Source organism: Dipodomys spectabilis, unplaced genomic scaffold, assembly GCF_019054845.1.
Source record: "Dipodomys spectabilis isolate Male_0828 unplaced genomic scaffold, ASM1905484v1 ptg000138l, whole genome shotgun sequence".
NCBI lineage: Eukaryota > Metazoa > Chordata > Mammalia > Rodentia > Heteromyidae > Dipodomys > Dipodomys spectabilis.
The window spans coordinates 4538053-4562334 of record NW_024870815.1 but is presented as its reverse complement, the minus strand read 5'-3'; the positions used below and the strand labels follow the sequence as shown (position 1 = coordinate 4562334).

Sequence of the window (24282 nt, the reverse complement as noted above, 5' to 3'; positions counted from 1 at the left end):
ACTAGAACACAAAAGTGCATCCCAGCCTCCTCCACTGCTTTTAGGATGATGTAAGTGTTTGTTCTTTGTTACTGTTGAATTGCTGTATTTCCAGATGCATCCCAATATGTCAAGTACTTTCAGTACAGAGAGTTCCAGTTCTCAATTCCTCTGTGAGTCCACAGTATGCACATAGGTATGAACCATGATACAGATATTTTCATTTCAGAATGATGTCACCAAATTTCATCTTAGTAGGAGACAATTCTTAGCTTAATATTGACATTTTATGCATTACTTACTCTATCTGCCATCCCCAGAATTCTCCTCCCTGCAGAGTTTCATTCCAAGTTGTCACTTGCTGATTTCAGGATGAAATTAACCTCTCGTCACCCACTACCCACTGAAGGTTCCAAATAACAATTTGTGTCGTTTTTCTCTATTTGAATGAAAAGTCTTCTTCTGCTTAAAAATTGTTGGTTTCATCTTCATTTTTCACTCTGGCTTAACTCTTTCTGTACCACTGAAGTAAACCAGCCTCTTATAGTCACCCTGTTGTATTATCCAGTAGAGCACCTGCATCCTTTGGTCGTTGTCATGGAGATACTAGATGCAGAAAGTCTCTTCAGAGGCAGCCTGACCCAGAGTTTCAGCAATGAGCCCATAAAGTGTGAAATAGAAATAAAAATAGATGATCCTCTCATCATTGAACGTGTCAGGAGATGTGGGGTACAAATCTTTAAAATCAAGGAAAGGTTCAAATAAAACTTCTCTTTACTATGGTTTCTCAAGTTTAAGTCTTTGATATTGATTTTTGCTCTATTATTTAACTAGTCACAAAGGGCTCATTGAGTCTCAAAAGTACAGTTTTTCTATACATATGTTTGGCCACTTCTTTTTTTGTCATCCAATGCTGTTTTCTCTTCTTTTCCTTACAGATATAGGAAATTTCACTCTCTAAAGTAAAATATGTATGTCTTCTTTCCACCAAAATGCTATGTCATCCAAAGCATATACTTTCCTCATTTTGTCTCCTTTCCATTGCTTCCTTCCTTGTGTCCCCTACTCTAACTTCCAACTACCCAGATAGGTACTAGGAGGTTCTGTCAATTGAGCTTTCTCTAATATCACATGTATTTGGAATCAAGTAGTATTGTTTCCACTCTTTAAAGCAGAGGTAGAATACAAGATGTATCTGTGCTTCATTTTTTGGGGAGGGGGGATCCGGTCGTGGGGCCTGAACTCTGGGCCTGGGCGCTGTCCCTCAGCTCTTCAGCTCAAGGCTAGCACTCTACCACTTGAGCCACAGCGCCACTTCCAGCTTTTTTTCTTTTTTGCTCATGTGGTGCTGAGGAATCGAACCCAGGGCCTCCTGCATGCAAAGCAAGCGCTCTACCACTGAGCCACCTTCCCAGCCCCCTGTGCTTCATTTTTGATGGTGGTTGCTGATGGTTTCTCTTCTGCATCTCTGCTCTCATCCACAGCAGAGTGCATCCATGCTTCCCAGCAAGCAATGGCATGTGTGACTCCTTCTCACACCCAAACTGCTTGCATGTCACAGGTGCTAGGGCCTCACATCCCATCCACATCTCCCCTTGCATTCCTTCTGCTGGTCAAGGATGTGGGCTTATGTCCAGAGATGTTGTGATGCTGTTAAGAACCAAATTACAAGTGTGGATACGATTGCTGAAGGCTTAGTCATGGACACATGTAATTGAACTGGTCAGTCCTTAGGTATTCCAGACAAAAAGGTTTCCTCTCTTTTTTCTTTCCTGTTTCCTTGGTGTTTCTCAACTTCTGGGGTGGCACAGAGATGGAAGTTTCTGTAGCCTGGGCAATCTTTCCTCTCTATGCCTGTCCCCCTTCCCACCCACAGAATTGTACAATAGTCTTCTGTGTGCTGAATGGTATAGCTGAAGATACATCAATCACCATTGGCAGAGGTGTGGGTAAAAGAAGAACCATAAATACATTAAATGATTCATGTAGGAAAGTAAGAATTCTCAGAAACCCATGCAAATAATAATACATTTATTATTATATAATAAATGAATAATAATTGATTGATAAAGTGTGACATTTTAAAGGCTGTATGACATTTAAACTTTATCCAACTAAGCTGAAGCTCATTTTAAACCTTTTTATATAGCCCATTTTTCTCTCATGCTATGCGGAGCATAGGAAAGACTCTTGAATACGTAGGCATAGGAAACATCTTCCTGAATAGGAATCCATTTGCTCAGGAAATAAGAGCAAGAACTGAAAAATAGAATTGCATGCCAAAAGAAACAAGTGCCACAATGAAGTGACAGCCCACAGAATGGTAGAAAAATCTTTGCAAGCTATTCATTGGGTAAAGAACTGTTAACCAGAATATAAAAAGAGCTGAAAAAAATTAAACACCAAAAGAGAAATAACTCAATTACTAAGTGACCAAATGAACAGTTTGGACAGTTTTTTTAAGTACATATGACCAAAAGAGTCCATGAAGAAATGTTCAATATCCTTAGCAACACTATTCACAATAGACACCAACTATGAAGTCAACCTTACATGCCCATCAACCAATGAATAGAAAGCATGACATATATGTGCTGGAGTATACTACTTACAAATGTTATAAATCTGGAAGGGAGATGATGTATCATTCAGTTATATAAAATAATGAAATTTTGTTTGTAGGAAATATCGAAACTTTAGAGCATCATATTCAGCTAAATGAGCCAAATTCACAAAGACAAATATTGCGTGTTTTTCTCTTGTGGAATCTAGACCAAAGAAATAGTTTTTAAAGAGTAGCCAGCTGAAAGAAAAAATGTGAAGAAAATAAGATAATAAAACATTAAGTATGAGAGAGATAAATGATATGCATACATGGAAATGCAACAAATGAAAAACTCCTTTGTAAAAAGTAAATTGAATTCAACAACAAAGAATGGGTAAAGCATAAGCTACCTGTGTTTATACATAAACTAAGCAACAAAACATCAATGGTTGCCATCTGCTTTGCCTTCTTAAAGTTTATATCAAGCTCCAAATCTAAAAATCTGGCTGAGAAAGCTTCCCATCACTATAATTGATCAAACCAACTTCTCTTAAAAATGAAAATTAGCAGAGAATCTCATATTGTGGCTATAGACAGTACCAAGTAGAATGCAAGAGATGGACTAACAAATACTCATAAATCTAGATGCTGGGTAAATAAAAGATAGATTGGTAGACACCAGGAATATTCTATTTGACCAAGTATACTTGTAATTAAACTGAAACTAATAAGACTTTATGATTAAATTTTGGAAGGAAAATGGCAAAGTTATTTGAAGAAAGAAAGATTTCTTTTAATTCAGAAAAACTTATAAGATAAAAGATAAAATAAGTCCTTTGTAAGGATATTTATTAGCAGTTGTGAGTTGTGCAAGGACTGTTTCAATATGCCATTTCCACATGAATATACGATGTTCCTCCACCAAACTCACCCTCTCCATCTCTTTTCCTCATTCCTCCTCCTGTGCTCTTAAAACAATTTCAACAGGTTTCATTGTTCTATTTGCATATGGTATTTCAACCATATTCATCTTCATTTACCCTCTACATTGACACTGCCTCCTCTCCTTGATCGTCTACCCAGAGAGCCTGTTTTACTTTCCTGTGATTCATCTTTTCAGTGTACATTAACTGTACAAAGGGGCTTCCCCATAAGAATTCACATACACATATATTATAAATTAATTAACTTTATGTAGTACTCTTTTTCCCAGTCCCCTTACATTATTGTTCAGTAGCTTTCAGTGAGTTTCCTTATATATCCAGTCATAGATCCTATGCAAATTGGTCCTCTTAAAAAATGAAGCAAATGTTCTCTCCCACTTACGTGAACAATACACTCCAGGAGATATTTTTAAGCTAACATATTCCTACCATTCATAACTTGCTCTAACATGCCAGTCTAAACAATCTAAACAGAGGGAAAAAAATCCAAAGATTATTTTCTACATCCTAAACTCCTCTAGCAACGTATTGAACCAGTAACTTGTAATCGTTCAGACTGGTTTTACCTACACCACATTCCTAACTTTAAATTTTTATGGATATTTTAAATAAAATGTAAACAAATTCCTTTTAAGTTTATTATAAAGATGCTGAACAGAGGGGTTACAGTTATAATAGTAAGGTAATGAGTACATTTCTTGTCGAGCATTGTCACCTCCTTCTTTGTTTTTCTCCAACTATCCCTTCCCTCCCCACCTCCTCCACTTCCCACCCCTCCACCCCCAGAAGTTGTAAAGTTCATTTCCAACATAGTGTCTTTGAGTCTCATTGTTACAATGGGTCATCCTGTGTCCTTATTTCAGCATTTTGTTATTTCCCTTCCCCTCAAATTCCTTTTTTAAAAATGACTTCTTGCAAAACGAAAGTTGGACGGCTACAGCCAGCTTTTGCCCTGAAGCTACATATCAGTGCAACTGTTTTTATGGCTCTGTGAGTGCAGGAAAGAGAGGCCTCAGTGCACAGCCCTTGTCTATGGATTGACTGGAAATAACAACTTCCCACCTACAGGAAGTCTGCAAGGGACTTTTGCTGGGTGGGAGTGGAGGGACCTAGGAAGGCTCCACTGAAACACAGCCTGCACACTGACCATTTTGAGGCCCTGCAGTTTGCACTTTCACTATCTCAAGGTGAGAATTGGAGGAATCTTAGGCTAAAATCGCCTTACATGCCTGGAAGCTGCCCTTGCAAGTACCGCTCTGGAGAAATCTACCATGATGTAAGCCTTAAGGAATTCTCACAAGGAAATTTCCCAAGGAAAATAAACAATCTATAATCAAAAAATGGCACACAAGGAAATAAAAACTCCACAATCAGAAAAGGACCCACAAAGGCCAGGCATGGTAGTATATTCCTGTAATCTCAGGTACTTAGGAGGTACAAATTGGGAAGATTGTGGTGTAAGGCCAGCTGGGGCAAAAAGTTAGTAGGACCCCCATCTCCAAGAGAAAGAAGATAGAAAGGAAGGAAGGAAGGAGGGGGGGAGGGAGGGAGCGAGAGAGAGAGAGAGAGAGAGAGAGAGAAAGAAAGAAAGACAGAAAGAAAGAAAGGAAGAGAAGAAAGGAAGAAAGAAAGAGAAGAAAGGAAGGAAGGAAGGAAGGAAGGAAGGAAGGAAGGAAGGAAATAGTAATTCACATCAGTAATTCTAGAGAGATGGTAGGATCAGAGCCATCCCTGGCCAAAAAAAATGAGACACCCCCCCCCCCATCTGTTAAATAACTAGTGATACTGGATGAAGAGACAGATTGCCTACTTACCAAGCACAAGCACCTGAATTCAAACTTCAGTACGGCCAAAGAAAAATGAAAATGAAAAAGATATAAAGGAAAAAGATCAATGAGAATTTAAAATAATAGAAGTACCAGACAGACTACCAAACAGGTATAGTGAATATATTTAAAGAAAATTAAATAAGCATTTGAAAACTTGTGTAGAAGAAAGAAATCATAAGGAATGACAAAGCAAGTTTTGAAAACAAGAATATCTTCAATGGGTAGCTCTATCAGCAGTTGATCCCATGAAGAAAGAGTTAATGAGTTAAACAAGACATCATCTGAATAAGAACATTTTAAGCAGTACCCAGGGAAGAAAGGCTTTCAAGTGAACCTGTTCTATGTATCAAATCAGTCACGATTTCTACCACTCATTTCTCTCTGGATTCCTTAAACATTTGCTAAATGGGCTACCACACGTCACTTCGCCTGGCCACACACTAGAGAAATGAACAAGGCACAGATAGAGCTTGCCTTCAGCTAAGGGCAGAAGGACCTGTAGCAACTCAGGACCAAGCACCAAGAGCTACAGTGGATACACACTGTCCGGATCTAAGATTTTCCTCTTTAGACTTGAAACTGAACCATAATTGTTCCATGAACATATTTACATAAAGACAGAAATGATGTATTCTTTAAAATTGTGCATCAGCCAGGTAGCAATAAAAAAGCAAATGCAATTATTTTCAAATAGACTAAATCATTCCCAACTACATTTGCATTAGCTCTACCCATTTGAGAGGATGTGTATATTTAGATGGAATTACTAACTATATGAGATTTAATGACCCTTTGGGGCATTTCTTCCCCAAATGGAAATTACTGAGGTGGTTTCTTTATGTATTTATGGCTGTCCCAACGATCCTGTAGAACATTCCCCCTTCCAAAACAAATCAAAATGTACCATATTCTGAGGATCTCTCATTCTTCTGAATGCCATTACACATCTTCAAATGCCGTGGTCTGTGTACTGTTTCCTTATGTTTGTGCATTTGTCTCTGTTATTTTTTTTTGCAGACTTCTGCCAAGCTAAAGAGCTATATATTGATCAGTTCAGAGACACTTTGAACACTTCTGTGGCCAAGTCAATTGCTGGATTTTTTGCAGAGCCAATTCAAGTGGGTATATGAGTCTTAAACAGCTCTAATGTCTCTTCAGTTTCGTTATCTTTTCTAGAGAATTCCATTGCTATTTTCCTCTCAAAATCCAATTGATTGGCCAAGCACTGGTGGCCCTATTCACGAGGCTGAGATCTTATCATCACAGTTCAAAGCCAGCCCAGTCTGTGAGATGCTTATCTCCAATTAACCCACAGGAAAGCAGGAAATAGAGCTCAAGTGATAAGAGCACCAGCCTTGAGTAAAAAAGTAGGGACAGCACCCAAACTCTGAGTTCAAGCCCTAGTGCCAGCATATACAATTGGTCGGGGGGGGGGGGGGGGGGGGGGGGGGGGGGGAGGATGGAAGGAAGGAAGGGAAAGAAAGAGATTAAAATTCTCAGGAAAGAGAACTCTATAACTCACATGGCTTCTAGTTGTCGAACATGTGCAATTTCTTTTTTTTTTTTATTGTGAAAATACTGTACAGAGGGGTTACAATTACATGGGCAAGATAGTGTGTACATTTCTTATCAAGCATTGTAGCCTCCTCCTTTATTTACCCTTCCCATCCCTCCCCGCCCCCCCCCCACTTAATCGCCCCCCCCCCCACCAAAGTTGTAAAGTTTGTTTTCGACATGACAACTAGTATTTCTCATTGTTGCAACAGGTCCACCTGTATCCCTATTTAAACGACTTGTTTTTCCCCTTCCTCTCCACAAATTATAACAACATCAAATACAGTGAAAGCAGGGGTTATACTGTGGGGGAGGGACATACAAAGCAACAAAGAAATAATCTTACAAATGCATTAGAAACAAATGCATGAAAGAAAAAAACATTTAAATACATATCTTAGGGTTCATTTTCTTAACATCACCTTATCTGACCTTTTCTGCTTGACTCATACATATACTAGATATTGCAAATAAGAGAAACCATGGGACCTATGTTTCTTTGGGTTTGGCTTACTTCACTTAATATAATTTTTTCCAAGTCTTTCCATTTCCTAACAAATGGGGCAATGTCATTCTTTCTGATGGAGGCATAGAATTCCATTGTGTATATATACCACATTTTCTTGATCCATTCATCTACTGAGGGGCATCTGGGTTAGTTCCATATCTTAGCTATGGTAAATAATGCTGCAATAAACATAGTTGTGCTGGTAGCTTTAGTGTGGTCTTGTTTGTAAACATTTGGGTAAATGCCCAAAATGGGATTGCTGGGTCATAGGGGAGCTCTATGTGGAGTCTTTTGAGGAACCTCCATACTACTTTCCAAAGTGGTTGAACAAGTTTACACTCCCACCAACAATGAAGTAAGGTTCCCTTCTGTCCACATCCCCTCCAGCATCTGTTGTTATTAGAGTTGTTGATTTTTGTCATTCTAACTGGGGTGAGGTGGTATCTCAATGTTGTTTTGATTTGCATTTCTTTTATGGCTAGGGATGTTGAACATTTCTTCATGTGTCTAATTGGCCATCCTTCTTTCTTCTTCAGAGAAGTTTCTCTTTAAGTCTTTAGCCCACTTATTTATTGGGCAGTTGTTTCTTTGAGGATTTATTGTTAGGGAGTTTAATTTTTTGAGTTCCAAGTATATTTTAGATATGAGACCTTTGTCCATTGTATGGCTCGTGAAGATCTTCTCCCAATCCGTGGGCTTTCTATTGATCTTGCTAGCTGTGTCCTTTGCCATGCAGAAGCTCTGCAACTTCATGCAATCCCATTTGTCCAACCTTTCTTTGATTTGTTGTGTTTCTTGGTCTCTATTAAGAAAATTTTGGCCTGCGCCAAGGAGACCTAGAGTTTCTCCTATTCCATCCTGTAATGTTTTCAGAGTGTCTGCTTTGACTCCAAGGTCTTTGATCCATTTGGAGTTGATTCTGGTGAAGGGTGATATATAAGGATCTAGCTTTAGTTTTCTACAAGTAGTTAACCAATTTTGCCAGCACCATTTACTGAAGAGGCTGTCTTTCTTCCATTCTATTTTCTTAGCTCCCTTATCGAAGATTAGATAGCTACAGGTGTGTAGGTTCATTTCTGGGTTTTCAATTCTATTCCATTGGTCCTGAGGTCTGTTCTTGTGCCAGTACCAAGCTGTTTTGATTACTATGGCTTTATAGTAGAGTTTGAAATTTGGTATTGATATTCCTCCAGCAGTGTTGAGGAGCGTTTTTGCTATTCGGGGTCTTTTATTGTTCCATATGAATTTTTGGATTGCCTCTTCTATTTCCTTGAAGAATGAGATTGGAATTTTGATAGGTATCGCATTGAATTTGTAGATAGCCTTGGGAAGTATTGCCATTTTCAGGAGAACATGTGCAATTTCAGGGGAAGCCTTTCTTTAATCTCAAGATCCCTTTTTCTAAATCCTACATTTTTTCAATTTCAAAAAAAGAACAAATAGGGATTGGGAAGGTGGCTCGGTGGTAGAGTGCTTGCTTGCATGCATGAGGCCCTGGGTTTGATTCCTCAGCACCACATAAGCAGAAAAAGCCGGAAGGGTGTTGTGGCTCAAGTGGTAGAGTGCTCGCCTTGAGCTGAAGAGCTGAAGAACAGCTCCCAGGCCCAGAGTTCAAGCCTCACAACCACCACCACCAACAAAAAGAACAAATATGGAATTCTTTTTCCAGAATGCATAGCATGAGAATAACAGCCCTTTTCTTCATGTACGGCTGAAGCAGCTCTTCAGGCTGTTTAGAAGACGGCCAGAATTACTTCTGGTGATGACAATAATGATGTGTCCTCATTTTTGAAATGCTGTGAAATGGCTTGTGTTGATGCTACAGTACTTCTGGGTTTGGTCTTTTGCAGGGGGTGAATGGCGTCATCCAGTACCCAAAGGGCTTTCTAAAGGATGCCTTTGAGCTGGTGAGAGAGAAGGGAGGTGTGTGTGTTGCAGATGAAGTGAGTATCAAATGCAAGGGGACAATTTAGAGTTGGGGGCACATATCAGACACAGAAGGAAATCTCCTTGAAATCTCCTTTATAGTCCAGAGAGAAAGTAGGAAGGGCATAAGTGTGTGGCCTTAAACTAAGGAAAAGATTAGCCAGTCAGAACAATATAAATGGAAACATCTGAACTGATGGCTGTCAGTGAGTTGGGCCAGGCAGAGATGATGCCACTGCTGTTGCTCAATGTATTTCTTATGATGATCATTATCTTTTTGATGGATGCTTTGCGAATGCTGACTAATCATATAGAAAATTTAATTTCATAGCTAAATGTTCACCTTAGGTTTTGCCAAAACTATGCTAAGCAATCTGGTAGCATCTACCCTTTTGGACCAAACTTGCCTGGAACTGATTGTTTTTGTATAAATAAATAATACGCTAGCTTCTAAATTAGAAAAGTGCTGCCATTACACGTGTTCAGGAAATCGTTCCTATGATAGCAGACTTGAGGCAGAGCTGCTGCAATAAACACACAGTAGCCCAAGGGAACTACTTGGAAGAAAAGCTCTCTTGGGCCATGGGAGCTCTAACCCATGTAGTTAAAAGGGATCTGCCTACCTATAATTATGCTGTTTGAGTACATCATGGAAAGCACCCTTGGTCTGCTGAAAATAGTGGCTGGTCCCTGGGGCCACATAAAGTCCTCCTGACTCACTGGTAGGATCCATTGTGATCCATGCTATTAAGTGGTGAAACCCCCCAAGGATCTGTCTTGCTGGGTTCAATGTTATCATCTTTGCCTGAACAATTTTCCTCAACTAAAAATTCCCTCCAGCTGATGTTGGGCTTCCCCTTCCCCAGAAATATCACGATCATTGGCACTGTATGTGTAGGCAATTCTCTGTTATACCCGGGATACACTGGTGCTTCCGGGGTAGGGCATAAGGCTTTGACCAACCTCCTCCCGCCACACCCATCCTTTCCTTCCCAACCTGTTAATAAACCGAGCCAGGTCTGAATCATTTTGAAATTCATTCTACTGGGGAAGAAGACAAACTTTGACCTTGGGATGGGCACATAGTGAAACTACCACTGTCAGATTAAAAGGCAGGTAGACAGAATTCAAAGGAATTCTGAAATGCAGAATTTTCTGAGAGATGTGATTTCATGACTTTCAAGAATGCACTTGGAAATGCTTTCCTGCAGTGCAATCTTGAGAAGGACAAGCTAATGATTAGCTGAGTGAAGTTGATGTTGACTGCTTTTAAGCAGAGAGCGCTCATCCAGTGAGTGCCCTCCCCCAGGGTAACAGATCCAGCTGCTCCACGCCCTGGGGTGTCCTCAACCTGTCCAGCTACATACCCAGTTCTATAAAACCTATCATGGAAGCATGGAATATCATTCTACACAACTTGGTGCATGGAAGGGAGGAAGGGAGGGAGGGAGAAAAGAGAAAGGGAAGAAAGGAGGGTAAAAATCAAAAAGTCTTGAACATGATCCATTATTTATTTGAACACGTTGGCTCTGTGTCCGTCAGGTGCAGACAGGATTCGGAAGGTTGGGATCTCACTTCTGGGGTTTCCAAAGCCACGGCGTGCTGCCGGACATTGTCACCATGGCGAAAGGGATTGGGAACGGCTTTCCCATGGCGGCCGTGGTGACTACTCCAGGTAGGACCTGGGGGCTGCCTCTGCTTGTGCTTGCTTCTGCACAGGCCTTGGTAGGAAGCATCTGGGCTGGACCCTGTGTGAGTCAGAGGAGATGCGATGCGAGCCCAAGCAAATGCAAACGAGAAACTGCCTATCTGCTGTAGGGAGAAGGGAGGAAGGGCAGCCCGGCTCTTTCTCCTCTGGCTGTAGGAAAGATGAATTCTCCCATCTCCTCAATTAAACACAGTGTAACACACAGGCAAGGGAGAGGAAAACGTGCTATAAAATCAAACTAAAACCCCCAAACTTCCAAAAGTCAAATTCTTCAGAGACTCTTCCATGGTTGCTTTTGTCTCCCCATGGCAATAAGCCGTAGACACCAGGGCCAGAAGCACAGAGTTCTCTGGGGACATTTCACCAGACAGCCAAGAACAAGGAAAACTTGTCCACAACACTCTAGGGAAAGCAAGCTCAGCAGAATTTCACTTCCCGTTTTAGTGGAAGGCTTTCAGGGTGCTTTTTTTCTGTGAACCACTAGCTACTGAAAATCTTTAAACTCTTGTATTTATATGTCTTATTAATAGCAAGCATATTTATAAGCCACTAAATAATTAAGTGCCTTATGACATCTACATATTTATTGAATTAATAAAGTTATAAAGATATGATTGGGAAAAGAGAAGTACAAGGTACTACATATAACTAACTCCAATCCAGAATTATATTTCTATATCCTCATGTGGCATTATTTTCCTGACATTTCTTTCTGAGTCACAAGTGGCCTTTAGAAACAAAAAGATGTATTGCATTAAAAATTCTATACAAAGTCCTATATCATAAGCTTTTTTTTTACAACACATTAATGATTTTGTTACCAAACTTCCCATTGGGTAATTAAGATATTGTTTTCCTTACCCACTGTATTAGATCAGGCTGGGAAAACAAGATACCAGAGTGAATGACTTAAACAGCAGACATTCCTGTTCTCACAGATTAGAAGGCCACAAGGTGAACAGCAAGGTCCCACAGTGCTGATTTCTGGTGGGGCCTCTCTTCTTGGCTTGCTACCTTCTCATTATAAGATCACATGGCCTTCCAATGTGCACAGAAGGAAGAGAGACAAAGGAACGCTGCTATCTCTCCTTAGTATGACACCAACCTTACTGGACTAGGATCCTACCCTCAAGACTCATTTAAAATTAATTACCTCAGGCTGGGAAGGTGGCTCCATGGTAGAGTGCTTGCCTCACATGCATGAAGCCCTGCGTTCGATTCCTCAGCACCACATAAACAGAAAAAGCCGCAAGTGGCGCTGTGGCACAAGTGGTAGAACGCTAGCCTTGAGCTGAAGAGCTGAGGGACACCACCCAGGCCCAGAGTTCAAGTCCCAAATATAGTCACATTACAGGTTAAGACTTCAACTTATAAATTTTTGATGCGACATGATTTCATAGCATCCACTACTAGATGAATAACGAATGAATTCGATATGATGCTATGTACACATAATGATGGTAGGAATGTGTCACCTTTATTTCCCTCTCCTAGAGATTGCCAAATCTTTGGCTAAACGACTGTTTCACTTCAACACCTTTGGAGGGAATCCCATGGCCTGCGCTATTGGATCTGCTGTGCTTGAGGTTTGTCCCAGCATTAACTCCATTTGTGTCTTAAAATTGCCCTTGTTGGGCCACACAGATGATTAGAACTCCATCACCTTGGGTCATTAAAGAAGAAAGTCCATTTGTTCTTCATCAATATACATTTGTTTTCCAGTTGTTACTCTGCATTCCTCTTTTAAAGATCTAGTTTGTCTGCTTGATGCAATATTTGGTAATAAGCTTTAAGGTACTTTCCAGTAACTCACATACAAGAACTCTCAGTGTTCCTCTAGTCAAGTCTTAGCACTGATTTTTTTTTTTTTTTTTTGGCTGGGTACTGTTTTATAGACCGTTAGTAACTGCTATCCCTCTTTTAAGTTTAATGTTGATCCTGAATTTTCTTTATTTTGTAATATTATTATAAATTGAAGGACCAAAGGAAACTAAATTTTGTGTGATACAACTGGTTCATCCTATCGCATCAATTTAACCTGATATTTTTCTGTGGGGAAAAAAGTCTTTTTTAATCTTCTTGATAAAATGCATCATTTGCTTAAGCAAATAAAACACATTTCCAATGCCAGGCACCCGTGGCTCATGTCTGTAATCCTAGCTACTCAGGAGGCTGAGATCTGAGGATGGTGATTCAAAACCAGCCCCGGCAGGAAAGTCCATGAGATTCTTCTCTCCAATAAACCACCAAAAAACTGGAAGTGACTCTGTGGCTCAAGTGGTAGAGCACTAGCCTTGAGCTGAAGAGCTGAGGGACAGTGCCCAAGCCCAGAGTTCAAGCCCCATGAATGACAAAAATAAAAAGCATATTTCCAGAAAAATATGCAGAATGTTAGTAACTTTGTAGGGAGAGAAACTCAACTGGCCAATCAGGAGTCAGCAAGAAATTTATCTACTTAATTTTTCTTTTTGGTCGGTTGTGGGGCCTGAACTCTAGGCCTGGGCACTGTCCCTCAGCTCTTCAGCTCAAGGCTAGTACTCTACCACTTGAGCCACAGCGCCACTTCCAGCTTTTTCTGTTTTTGTGGTGCTAAGGAATCGAACCCAGGGCCTCATACATGCGAGGCAAGCATTCTACCACTGAGCCACCTTCCCAGCCGCCCTCCTTAAATTTTTTTTTCCTAAATGACTTTGTTTATTAAATTAGAACAAAGGTGATTTCCAGAAGACATCTAGAAATTAACACCAGATGTATATTTCCTCCTAATAATCTACAGTACCCCAAAATCAAATTCTTAGCAGATAAATTGGTCCCATTTTCATTTTTAAACCACAAAAGTATTTAACATATAAACTATACTGATTATAATTAGTTACCTAAAAAATATAAAAAGTAGAATCCTGAGGAAAAAGTGAAAAGGATTGAGGGAAAGAATAAAGTATACAACCTCCCACATGAATAAACAGATCAGCCCTTGCATTTGGAGATTAATATTCTGCTTTGACTGCTTATTACAAAGATAACCATGTGCATTGAATCCATCAATATTATTCTTTCCACATTACAAAAACCATTACAGAAATTTGGCACAATTAGCAATCTACTCAGAAGAAGGCTAAATGGAACAATATATTAAACATTGAAACTGCAAACTGCATTAGGAAACTGAACATCTACACCACTGCTCTTTTTAAGAGAACAGCAGGTGCCAGTGGCTCATACCTGTAATCCTAGTTACTCAGGAGGCTGAGATCTGAGATTTGTAGTTCAAAGCCAGCCAGGGCAGAAAAGTCCCTGTGAGACTCTTATCTCTAATCAACCACCTAAAAACTGGAGGTGGCACTGTGTCTCAAAGTTGTGGAGTGCTAGCCTTGAGCAAAAGAGCTCAGAGACAGCAACCCCTAAGTTCAAGCCCCACAATTGATGCAAGGGGGGTGGGGAGGAGAGAAAAGAAAAAAATTTAAATAGAACTAAATAAAGCTGTTCTTGTTAATTAAACATTTATCTTCAAATATGACTAAATCACAAAATGAAACTATGTGTGTAGAAATGTGTCATTTATTTGATTTTGGAGACATTGCCAACTCTTTTTGTGTGTTTGTTTAAGTGTTAGGTCACTTCAATCAAGGTAGAAAGTAAAGAAGGTTAATAGGTCTTAAAAACGTAATTATAATCTACTATGTATGAATGCATTAGATTTCATTTGTCTTGAATCCTCAGTGTAAGTGGAACTTTCATAAAGATCCTTTTACATCTGCAGGTTCCCTGGCTTAGGGACACATAGAGATCCAAGGATTGAAGTTTGTGGCCAACCTAGGCATAAAAATTCACAAACTTGGGGCTGAGAAGGTGGCTTAGTGGTAGAGCGCTTGCCTTGCATGCATGAGGCCCTGGGTTCGATTCCTCAGCACCACATAAGCAGGAAAAAAAAAGCTGAAAGCGGTGCTATGGCTCAAGTGGTAGAGCACTAGCCTTGAGCTGAAGAGCTGAGGGACAGCGCCCAGGCCCAGAGTTCAGGCCCCACGACCGGACCAAAAAAAAAAAAAAAATTCACAAACCTCCATCAGAACCAGTAATGAGGTGCGATGGCACACTGCTGTCAACCCAACTATGAGAGAAAGCAGAATGACTGGATACAGTGGCATGTGCCTGTCATATTTGCAAGAAAGGGGTGCATAAATAGGAGGATCACAGTCCAGAATAGCCTGGTCATAAAGTGAGATCTATCTTGAAAATAACCAATACATAAACACATTGGTGGTGAGGTAGGTCACCTGCCTGACAAGCACAAGGCCCTGAGTTCAAACCCAAAACTACAAAGGAAGGAAAGAAGGGAGGGAGGGAAAGAGAGAGAAAAGGGAGGAAAAACCTACACCTGGGGTACTTTGGGCTGTAACAGGCTCTTTGGCTCTAAGGCTGCTGAATGAAGGTCACCTATCTACAGGAGGGATAGCCCTTGTAAAATTTCTTCCCCTGAATATTTGTCTTCTTCACCCCTTTTATCACAGTTCTCAGCAAAACCGAATATTGAGACATTCCTTGTATTCTTTCCTAAATTCTTACTGACTCTGATGTGAGTTCTAGGGTAAGATATGCCCTCTCCCAAGACTGTCCTTATTCTTCCAGAGAACATCGTGTAATTATGGTATGCCCACACGAGGTTTTGCTGTTTGTCTGGTTACTTTACTGTGAAGAAGGTCATGGGCATTTATTTTTCTGTGCCTCTCAATCAGTCTTAGAACTTTTGTATGTAAGGTCACACGGGCCTTTATTCTCTACAGGTGATCAAAGAAGAAAATCTGCAAGAAAACAGTCAAGAAGTTGGCACCTACATGTTACTGAAGTTGGCTGAGCTGAGGGATGAGTTTGACATCATGGGAGATGTCCGAGGAAAAGGTCTCATGATCGGAATAGAGATGGTGCAAGACAAGGTAGGTCCTGGAGAGCTGCTCTCCCGCCTGCCGAGGCCACAAGGCGTTAAAAGTAGGGAGTATCCACTGAAAGCACGCTTTGCATCCTGGGAAAGGAAGTGCTCAGCACTGCCCTGGAGGGGCTCACTAGCGAATGTTGAGCATAAACATAATGCTAACAGGTTGTGGAGAATTCAAGAGGAGTGTGAGAGCATTTGGAAAGGGAGACTGCTAGTATTCTTGCTAGCTAAAGCAAAGAGCACAAGCAATGACCCAACACTTGGAAATGGAGGAAAGGGAGGAAATTACTTTGGAATGAGGAGGTGGCCCAAGAGTGAAGGAATTGATGAAGGGTCAGGAGAAATCTAAGGTGAAAGTTTGGGGTGGGTGTGTTAGAGATAAGCTGGGTTCTGTATTTGCTTGCTTATGAATATACTTCACTCAGAAGGGACCAAGGAGGAATGTACTCCTCTGAGACCTGAAAGTAATGACAACATTTGAATGTTGAATTACCCCTTCCAAGATCACTGTTCCCATCATCACCCTTCTCCCCGCATCTGGCCTCAGCACCACAATAGTAGCTGTTATTTACTCCTCCTGGCGATTCCCTCCTTGCCCTGCCTCTCAGATCCTTCTTAGCTTATTTGTTTCTGTTACTGTTGGCTCTAGAACCCATGCCAGGAGAAACTGTGCCTTGAAACAAAGATGAGTCTTCTAAGGAAAAATAGAAGAGAAATCCTGACATAGGATGGAGTTTCCCAGACCAACCTGGTGATCTTAACTCTTGTCCATTGGGCTGCAGCTTTCCCTTTGGGATGTCTTATGATCTGGTCCTTACCTGCCATCCTACTTATAGATGTATTGATGCTTAGTTCTTTTACTATTCAGGCCAGACCATGGATATCAGACTCTTGTATTAATATCACACAGCAGACCCAGTACAAAGCTGCAATATTTAAATAAGCTTTGAAAGTTATGGGAAGACAAAAGAAATGTAAGTCCTAATGAGACTTGTTAGCTCATGAGCCAGCTGTGGCCAATTCAAGGTTATCATTCTTCTCCCAGATCCAATGAGCTTCCTCAAAGGTATCTATAATTGCCCAAGTCTAGGCTTAAAAGAAGAAAATGGGTGAGGAGGATTAGGGCTATTTCAAAACACAAATTCTTCCTTCACCAAGTTATATCAGAGAAACTTTCTCAGAGTAAAAGATCAGAGCACTCCCAAATGACCACTGGTCCAGAACTAGATAAACCATAATCCATCTCCATTACCATGACATACAGAGCTATTTGACATAAAACAGGATTCAGATTATATGGTGGAGAAGGTAAGCTGTATCAGATAAGCATGGACGCCACCCAGATTTAAATCCCAGGTCATCAGTCCCTGGTTTTCCATGGTGTCTCCTCCACGTCATTCTGTATCCAAATGCTGCTCCAGTGTTTCCTCTGCCATGGAACCTGCCGGCTCCTCCTGGTCTCTGCCTGAGGACATCCTAGTCTGCCCCAAGGCCCACACACATCCTATGTACAACTTATCTTTGCTTCTCCCGGTGTCAGGGCCCCCACCCCTTGGAGGATTCCTCAAGCATTGATGGTCCAAGGAGCTCTTTGGAAATAATCCCCTCCACTATCTCAGTTCATGCCACAGTAACCCAATTCCATAGACTGAGACATTCATAAACAACAGAAGTCAACAGTCACCAGTCTAGAAACTAAAAATTCCTAGATAAGGTGCCTAATCAGAATCTGGGGAGGGTCCATGTCCTAAGGGCACAGAGAGCTATCCTCCTGCTGTTACCAAACAGGACAGAAATGGTAACGGGATCTCTCTAAGCCTCATTTAAGAAGACATTCCCCTTAAGGGTAGAGTAAACCACATAGGACTATCTATTTCCCAAGTAACTTGCATGATTGAAATCTAATCATAAGCAAGCAAGCAAACAAACAAACAACAAAAGTCAAAGCACTCTTAACTTACTCATCCCAGATTTTCACCTTAGCTTTCCCCTTGCCCTTCTTTCAGATCCAACCACTTCCCAAGGCCCAACTGCTCACATCATCACACTGATGATTAGATTTCAACACCTGCACTTGGAGGATGGGTGGGGATGTTCAAGTCTATGGTATTATCCATATGCCTATGATACTATCCATCATGTGTTTATTGAAAAGACATTATTATTCCAAGTAAGCTTAGCAGCCAGGAAACATAATTGGCCAGTGTTTATGTTGGTGGACTGACTACAAGCCTCTGGCAAACCTCAGATGATGTTCATGGAGTTAGAGCAGCCCAGAACTTTCCTATAGTCCTGTCTAGAATAATCTAACATGGGCACTCTCATCCAATATGGCTAAGGATGCAAATTGGTACAGTCTTTTAGACAGTGATGTGTCTAGATGTATAAAAATTTGAATGTCTATACATTTGGGCTTTAAAATTCCACTTCTAAAAATGCATCCTAAATAAATACTCACAAATATGTGCAATAGCTACAAAGAAGGATATTTGGAGCAGCTTTTAACTGTAAAAATATTAGAAATACTAATCTTAATACTCAATATTAAGAAAACAAAAAACTACTGAGAAACAACGAAATAGTAATTAATCTTTAATAAAACTAGGTCCAAAATGCTGATTTGGAAACATTTATTTAAAATTATTAAAAGAAAATTGTAGAACATTATTAAGCATGTCTTACCCTAAAAATGTACATATACATACATTTTCATTCACAGTGTGAAAGAACATGGTTCACACTCAATTATCAATAGGAGTTATTCTTTGGCAGAGGATGAAGAAAAGAAAGTTTTTATTTGTTTTTTATATACTTCTATATTACTTGTTTTATTTAATAATCATTAATGACTTTTATAAGTACTTAAACACAAATGCACATTGAAAGAGTGGTCTCCATGAAGGTATGTAATGCACTTAGCAAGAAGTTTAATTATCAACATGGCTACCTCTTTAGCAAGCAGTTGGGACATGGGTATGAACACAAGTTCCTGAGCACCTTCATGTAGTTCTGACTACAAGTCCCTTTGAAACTCATGGCGGGCCCTTCCTTTCACTGAGGAATACAGACAAGATGTCCAGTGGATCACAACCGTGGATGCAGAAAGTGGAATCAAATGGGCCAGAGACCAGGGGGAATGATAACCCAGACCAATGGTGGGGTGAGGCCAAGAAAACTCCTCTGGTCCACATTCATAATACGAGAGGCCCCCAGCAGCCCACATTTCTCTCAGGAAGCCTTTCCAGGTTAACCAGGCCCCTCCAGCCTCTGATCTCTAGAATCATATTGAACTTATTTTCAGTCCTAAGAATTTTATTCTAATTTTTTTAGTCTTCTGTCTCCAATAGATGAGAATCTCTGGGCAAGCAGGGATACATGATAGAATTTAGAGACAAGGAGAAGATCCTAGTGTTTTCCCAAACCCAGGTCCTCTCTTAGCCAGTACTGAAGGTTGGAGTGTTACTTTCTGTATTGTAAAGCTTGAAGACAGTCAAAAACTGTGAGCATCTCTTGAACGACCAGTCACATCTTGTGTACTCCGACACCAACACCTTCCAAGGAATCGGGGATTTGGGAGAAAAGTGGATCTGGGCTTGGTGGATAAAGGGAAAAGGCCCAGGGAAGAGTGACTAGAAAGCCCTGAATAGACCAATTAGTCAGGTCCCATTGGAGGAAGCTCTTTGCTACCTGCAGGGAATGACCAGCAAACAAGCATCATGCCTTGATTATCTAAAACCAGAGAGCCACGCCTAGTGCTGATGCTAGTCTGGAGAGGAAAGAGGAAAGACCAGGACAATTTCAGCCCCGACACCTAAGAAGCATTTCTAAAATGCAGATCTGTAACCCTGTCTCAAGTCTAATTCAGCCTCATGTAAGGCCCACATATTTGCAGAGTGAAAGGCTTCCAGCTAATGTAGGTACAATCCGACTTGAAATGACTGTGTGAAGAGGAGGTATTTGTGCTCTCAGACTGAGAAAGCAAAGAGTGCATAGAAAGAACAACAAACACTACCTCGATGTCACCAAAGGATGACTGGCATGCCTGACCACCCACATAGGTGGCCAACACCAGATGCCACGTATCTGACATAGCCTCTTGCTCACCTTTCCTAACCCTGGACAATGAAGTCTTGGGAGAGAAAGCAAGCAGAGAAGATGAGAAAAGTTGGGCCTTACCCCAGCTCCCTGGCAGAGCTGCAGTCCAGACAATGCCCTTGTGCAACTGCTAAGCCACTTCCTGGGCTTTGAAGTGAGCTCTTTCCATGGGCAGAACACAGTGAGAGATTAAGGGGGATTTCAACATAGAACAGACTCCAAACTCAGCTATTCAGGAACCAAATTCCCTGAGTAGTCATTAGGAGAACCAAGATTCTCTGGCTTTCTGCACAGAACTTCATTATGTCTTTGGAAATTGGGGATGTAATGCAATAAAAACAAATTTTTTTCATAGCACCCTTTTAAATCTAGTAAGGCAGTTAACCACTTTATTTAATTACAGGGACATTGGTTCCTTGAGTTTTGTTTTGTTTTGTTTCTACTTGAGAAATAATGCTTCTAACCATTCAAACACCAAATTAGAAACTTTTTTAAAAAAAATCTATTTACAGATGAGCCGGCAGCCTCTTCCTGGTGATGAAGTTAGTCAAATACATGAGGACTGCAAAGATATGGGGCTTCTTTTGGGCAGAGGTGGCATATATTCTCAGGTAAGAGAGAGGCTGGCTGTCATGTGCATGTCTCCTTGGTGGGCCAATGCTGGTGGCTTTTCTTTCTCATCATGTTAGGGGACCTAGCCACCACTTCTTCCAGAGATAATGCTTCAGTGTAATCAAAGAAAATGATAGCCACAAGGGGGTGCTGTGGTAAATGGTTTGATTATAACTACTCTGTAGAGAAAAGATAACAAGCTGTCCAGCCAAACCAGATGATATAAGTATGAGTGATAATAGAATCATAACACTCATGAAATACCGTAACTTGTCTCATGTGTGGAATAATTCTGAGACCTGTTAGAGCCAGAATGGCCTTTCCTGTCCCATCCCTGAACTCTTTGTGCATTGCTCAGTTTTAATATTTACCTGGGACAGCCCAGGCAGGCCTAGCTAACCCTTTCAGGAGAGGTGGACCACCATCCCAGGAATGGTCTTAGTGCAGGAAGGAAGGAAGGAAGGGGAAAAAAAAGAAAGAAAATTAAGGGTAGAACCAGGCAGTGGTGGCTCACACCTATAATCCTACCTACTCAGAAGGCTGAGATCTGAGGATTGCAGTTCGAAGCCAGCCCAAGCAGCAAAGTCTTATCTCCAATTAACCAACAAAAAATGGAGCTGTGGCCCAAGTGCTAGCCTTGAGCAAAAAACTCAGGGACAGCACTTAGACCCTAAGCTGGGTCCCAGGACTATCACAAAATAAATAAATAAATATTTTAAAACAGGCAAGCGTAACTTCTGCTACTCAATCCTCTCCTCTTGCTCACTTTTTAACATATAAAAACATAGGATACATGGTGCTTGATTGCCAGGTTTTTGGCTGATGGCATACCCTTCTGCAGAAGTATATTTTGCCCTGCTGAGACAATTCTTTATTTTCGCGCTTATCATTGTGACCCCAGTGGTTCTTGAGAGTGCATTTATAACATAGTGTGCCACTTGACAAGGCTTCACACGACACAAGCGTCCAGACTCCAGGCTGGCTCTGCCCACCAGCAGCCCCTGTCCAACAAAAACAATCAGACACCGGTAACAACAATACAAGATTGAGCAGGATTTGTGCACCAAAAGGAAAGCAGAGGAAGTGCAATCCATACACAAAGGGAAGGATCAATTAAATCTGAATGAAATGAGCACTCTGCTAGATAAATGGGCAAAGCCAGGCAGACAAATTCACAAAAGGGCATATACTCTAATAAACCAAATATATGGGAAAGTCTTCAGCCTTACTAGTAACCAGAAAAATGCTAACAAAAATTATAGAGTATCTTTTCGTGACTATTAAAATAGTAAGAAATACTATGATACAGGATGATTATACCAAGCCATGGGTTACAATGTACAGTTTCAATACCTAAATATGTTGAGTAAGGTCTAAACCCAGGGAGGCTAACTATCTCATCTATTATCTTCTTGGGGAGAGAATATTAAAATTCTTTCTTCAAGCTCTTTTGAAATACATAGTACATTATTGCTATCTATAGTCACCGTTGAAAACACCAGAACTTCTTACTTCTAACTGTAACTTAATACTTTTACTGAACTTGGGGTGTGGTTTCAAGGATGGAGGCCAAATCCTGCGGATAATTTTGGGAGTAAAACACACAGAAAAGGAGTATACAAAAGGGCCTAAGATAACAGTGGAGATGGTAGAAGGACCGAGATGAACAGATGACTAGAAGAAAAAGAGCAGGTGACTCATGCCCATAATCCTAGCTACTCAGGAGTCAGAGATCTGAAGATTGTGATTCAAAGCCAGCCCAAGCAGAAAAGTCTGTGAGACTCTTATCTCCAATTAACTAGAAGAAAGCAGCAGCAGAGGTGAGTCTCAAGTGGTAGAATGCTAGCCATGAACACAAAAGCCAAGAGAGTAAAAATAAATAAGTAAACAAATGCCCTGAGTTCAAGTGCCAGTACTGTCACACACACATACACACACACACACACACACACACACACACACACACACAAACACAGGGATAGATTGTACAAGGATTTGTATGGGAACTGGCAGATGAGCTTGCAAAAAGAGAGGGAAGAATTCAGCCCAATCAGAGAAACCTAAGGAATGTAGCAAAAAACGAAGTTTGGGGTTCTTAAGGTTGGCAGGATTCCTCAGAACCATATTTGCTCTTCTGATGGTTGGTTGTTCTATTTTCCTCTGTCTCCTCAGAGTTTCCGCATTGTGCCCCCAATGTGTGTCACTAAGAGAGAAGTGGATTTTGCAGTGGAAGTATTTCGTTGTGCCTTAATCCAACACATGGAGAGAAGAGCCAAGAGGGAAAAAATATAAATATGAAACCCCAAGCCACAAGAACTTCTCACTTACAAGCAAGACTGAATTGGAGGAATTTCAAAACCACTGGTACAAAGGGAAACCTTAAAGCTCTTTTAAGTCATTGTAAGACATGGTTTGACTGGTTCTGGGCCTGATTTGTTAAGAGATCTTTGTGATCTCAAAAACTCCATCCTTCTGGAAAACTGTCTCCATCCTGATCTCCCAACAGCAGTCCTAACTCATCCATATTAGCCTACCATAATGTGATTCCCTTTGAATTAAGTGGTTTCTGCATGAATATGTAGTATTTGGCCCACAAGCCTTAAAGAAAATCTTTTGGTGGAGGCACTTTTGGGGAAAGTTTTCTTCCCCCTCCACTCTTCAGCTCCAGAAAAGACAGCGTGTCCTTTCCCTGGAAACATCCCATGACATGATGAGATTCTTGGGACCTATGAGCCATCATGGTGGGACCATGAGAATACAGCCTACTTGCTGAGGTTGGGAAGTGGAATGTTGAGTGGTCGGGAATGCCAATGAACTACTCTCACCGTCGTGGAGCCGCTCTACCTCTCAGCCTCCTGAATTGTGACACAATAAATTCACTGTATTGCAGAAACCTTTCTAAGTTCTCCATGCAGCAGTCCACAGCATCCTGAGAAATGAAGTAGTAAATGCCTTAAGAAGATAATTGCTTCCCATCTTTAACTCTCTTAAATGCATCCTGAGAAATGAAGTAGTAAATGCCTTAAGAAGATAATTGCTTCCCACCTTTAACTCTCTTAAATGCCTTTGAGAGCCTTCTGTTTTTCTTTTTCTGTTCCCACTGCAGCCATCCTACCCTGTTCTAAATCCTCATTTCTTCTATTACAGAAGACCCCATGCAATGCACAGAATTCCCCAAAACACATGGTTTCTCCATAGGAATATATCACTTGTCTTAGAAATCAAGATTTTTTTTATTAATTTGAGGTTTTAATAACAAGCTTGGTATAATTACAATAAATGAGAAAATACTATTTGTCATGAGAAAAAAAACATAAAACGAAGCAAATACAAGAAGCAATAGAATCCATCACTGGAGAAACAGGATTTGCAAATCTTCTTGCCTGAGGCCTGTTCTCTATTTGTTCAAAAAGGAGACAAGAGAATATTTGAGAAGTGTGAAAAATATACTTGCGAGTGAGTCCTTCCCTGAAACAGAAAACAAAGAGGTCCTAGGAAACTACAAAGGAAAGAACTTTCTCAACATGTGATTGGTTATTTAAAGCTGTATCCTGGTTTGTAGCCACATCCTAATTGTCTGCCCCTCTGAGGTGTCTCTTCTAACACATCCTACATCTCAGATCTGTTCTCGTCAGGCATTGGAGTAGAGATA

The 24282-nt window shown here is 40.7% G+C and overlaps 1 protein-coding gene across 1 annotated transcript in view; it reads left to right on the top strand.

Annotated features, from left to right (window-relative positions):
- The window catches only part of Agxt2 (alanine--glyoxylate aminotransferase 2), a 37004-nt gene extending 13299 nt beyond the window's left edge, over nucleotides 1-23705 (top strand). Inside the window, exons 8-14 of the mRNA XM_042690608.1 lie at nucleotides 6315-6415; nucleotides 9210-9302; nucleotides 10828-10960; nucleotides 12488-12579; nucleotides 15775-15924; nucleotides 20531-20629; nucleotides 22803-23705. Coding sequence (XP_042546542.1) covers nucleotides 6315-6415; nucleotides 9210-9302; nucleotides 10828-10960; nucleotides 12488-12579; nucleotides 15775-15924; nucleotides 20531-20629; nucleotides 22803-22922 — 788 coding nt within the window. The 3' untranslated portion in view covers nucleotides 22923-23705. The remainder of the gene's footprint in view (nucleotides 1-6314; nucleotides 6416-9209; nucleotides 9303-10827; nucleotides 10961-12487; nucleotides 12580-15774; nucleotides 15925-20530; nucleotides 20630-22802) is intronic.
- Nucleotides 23706-24282: the final 577 nt, after the last annotated feature.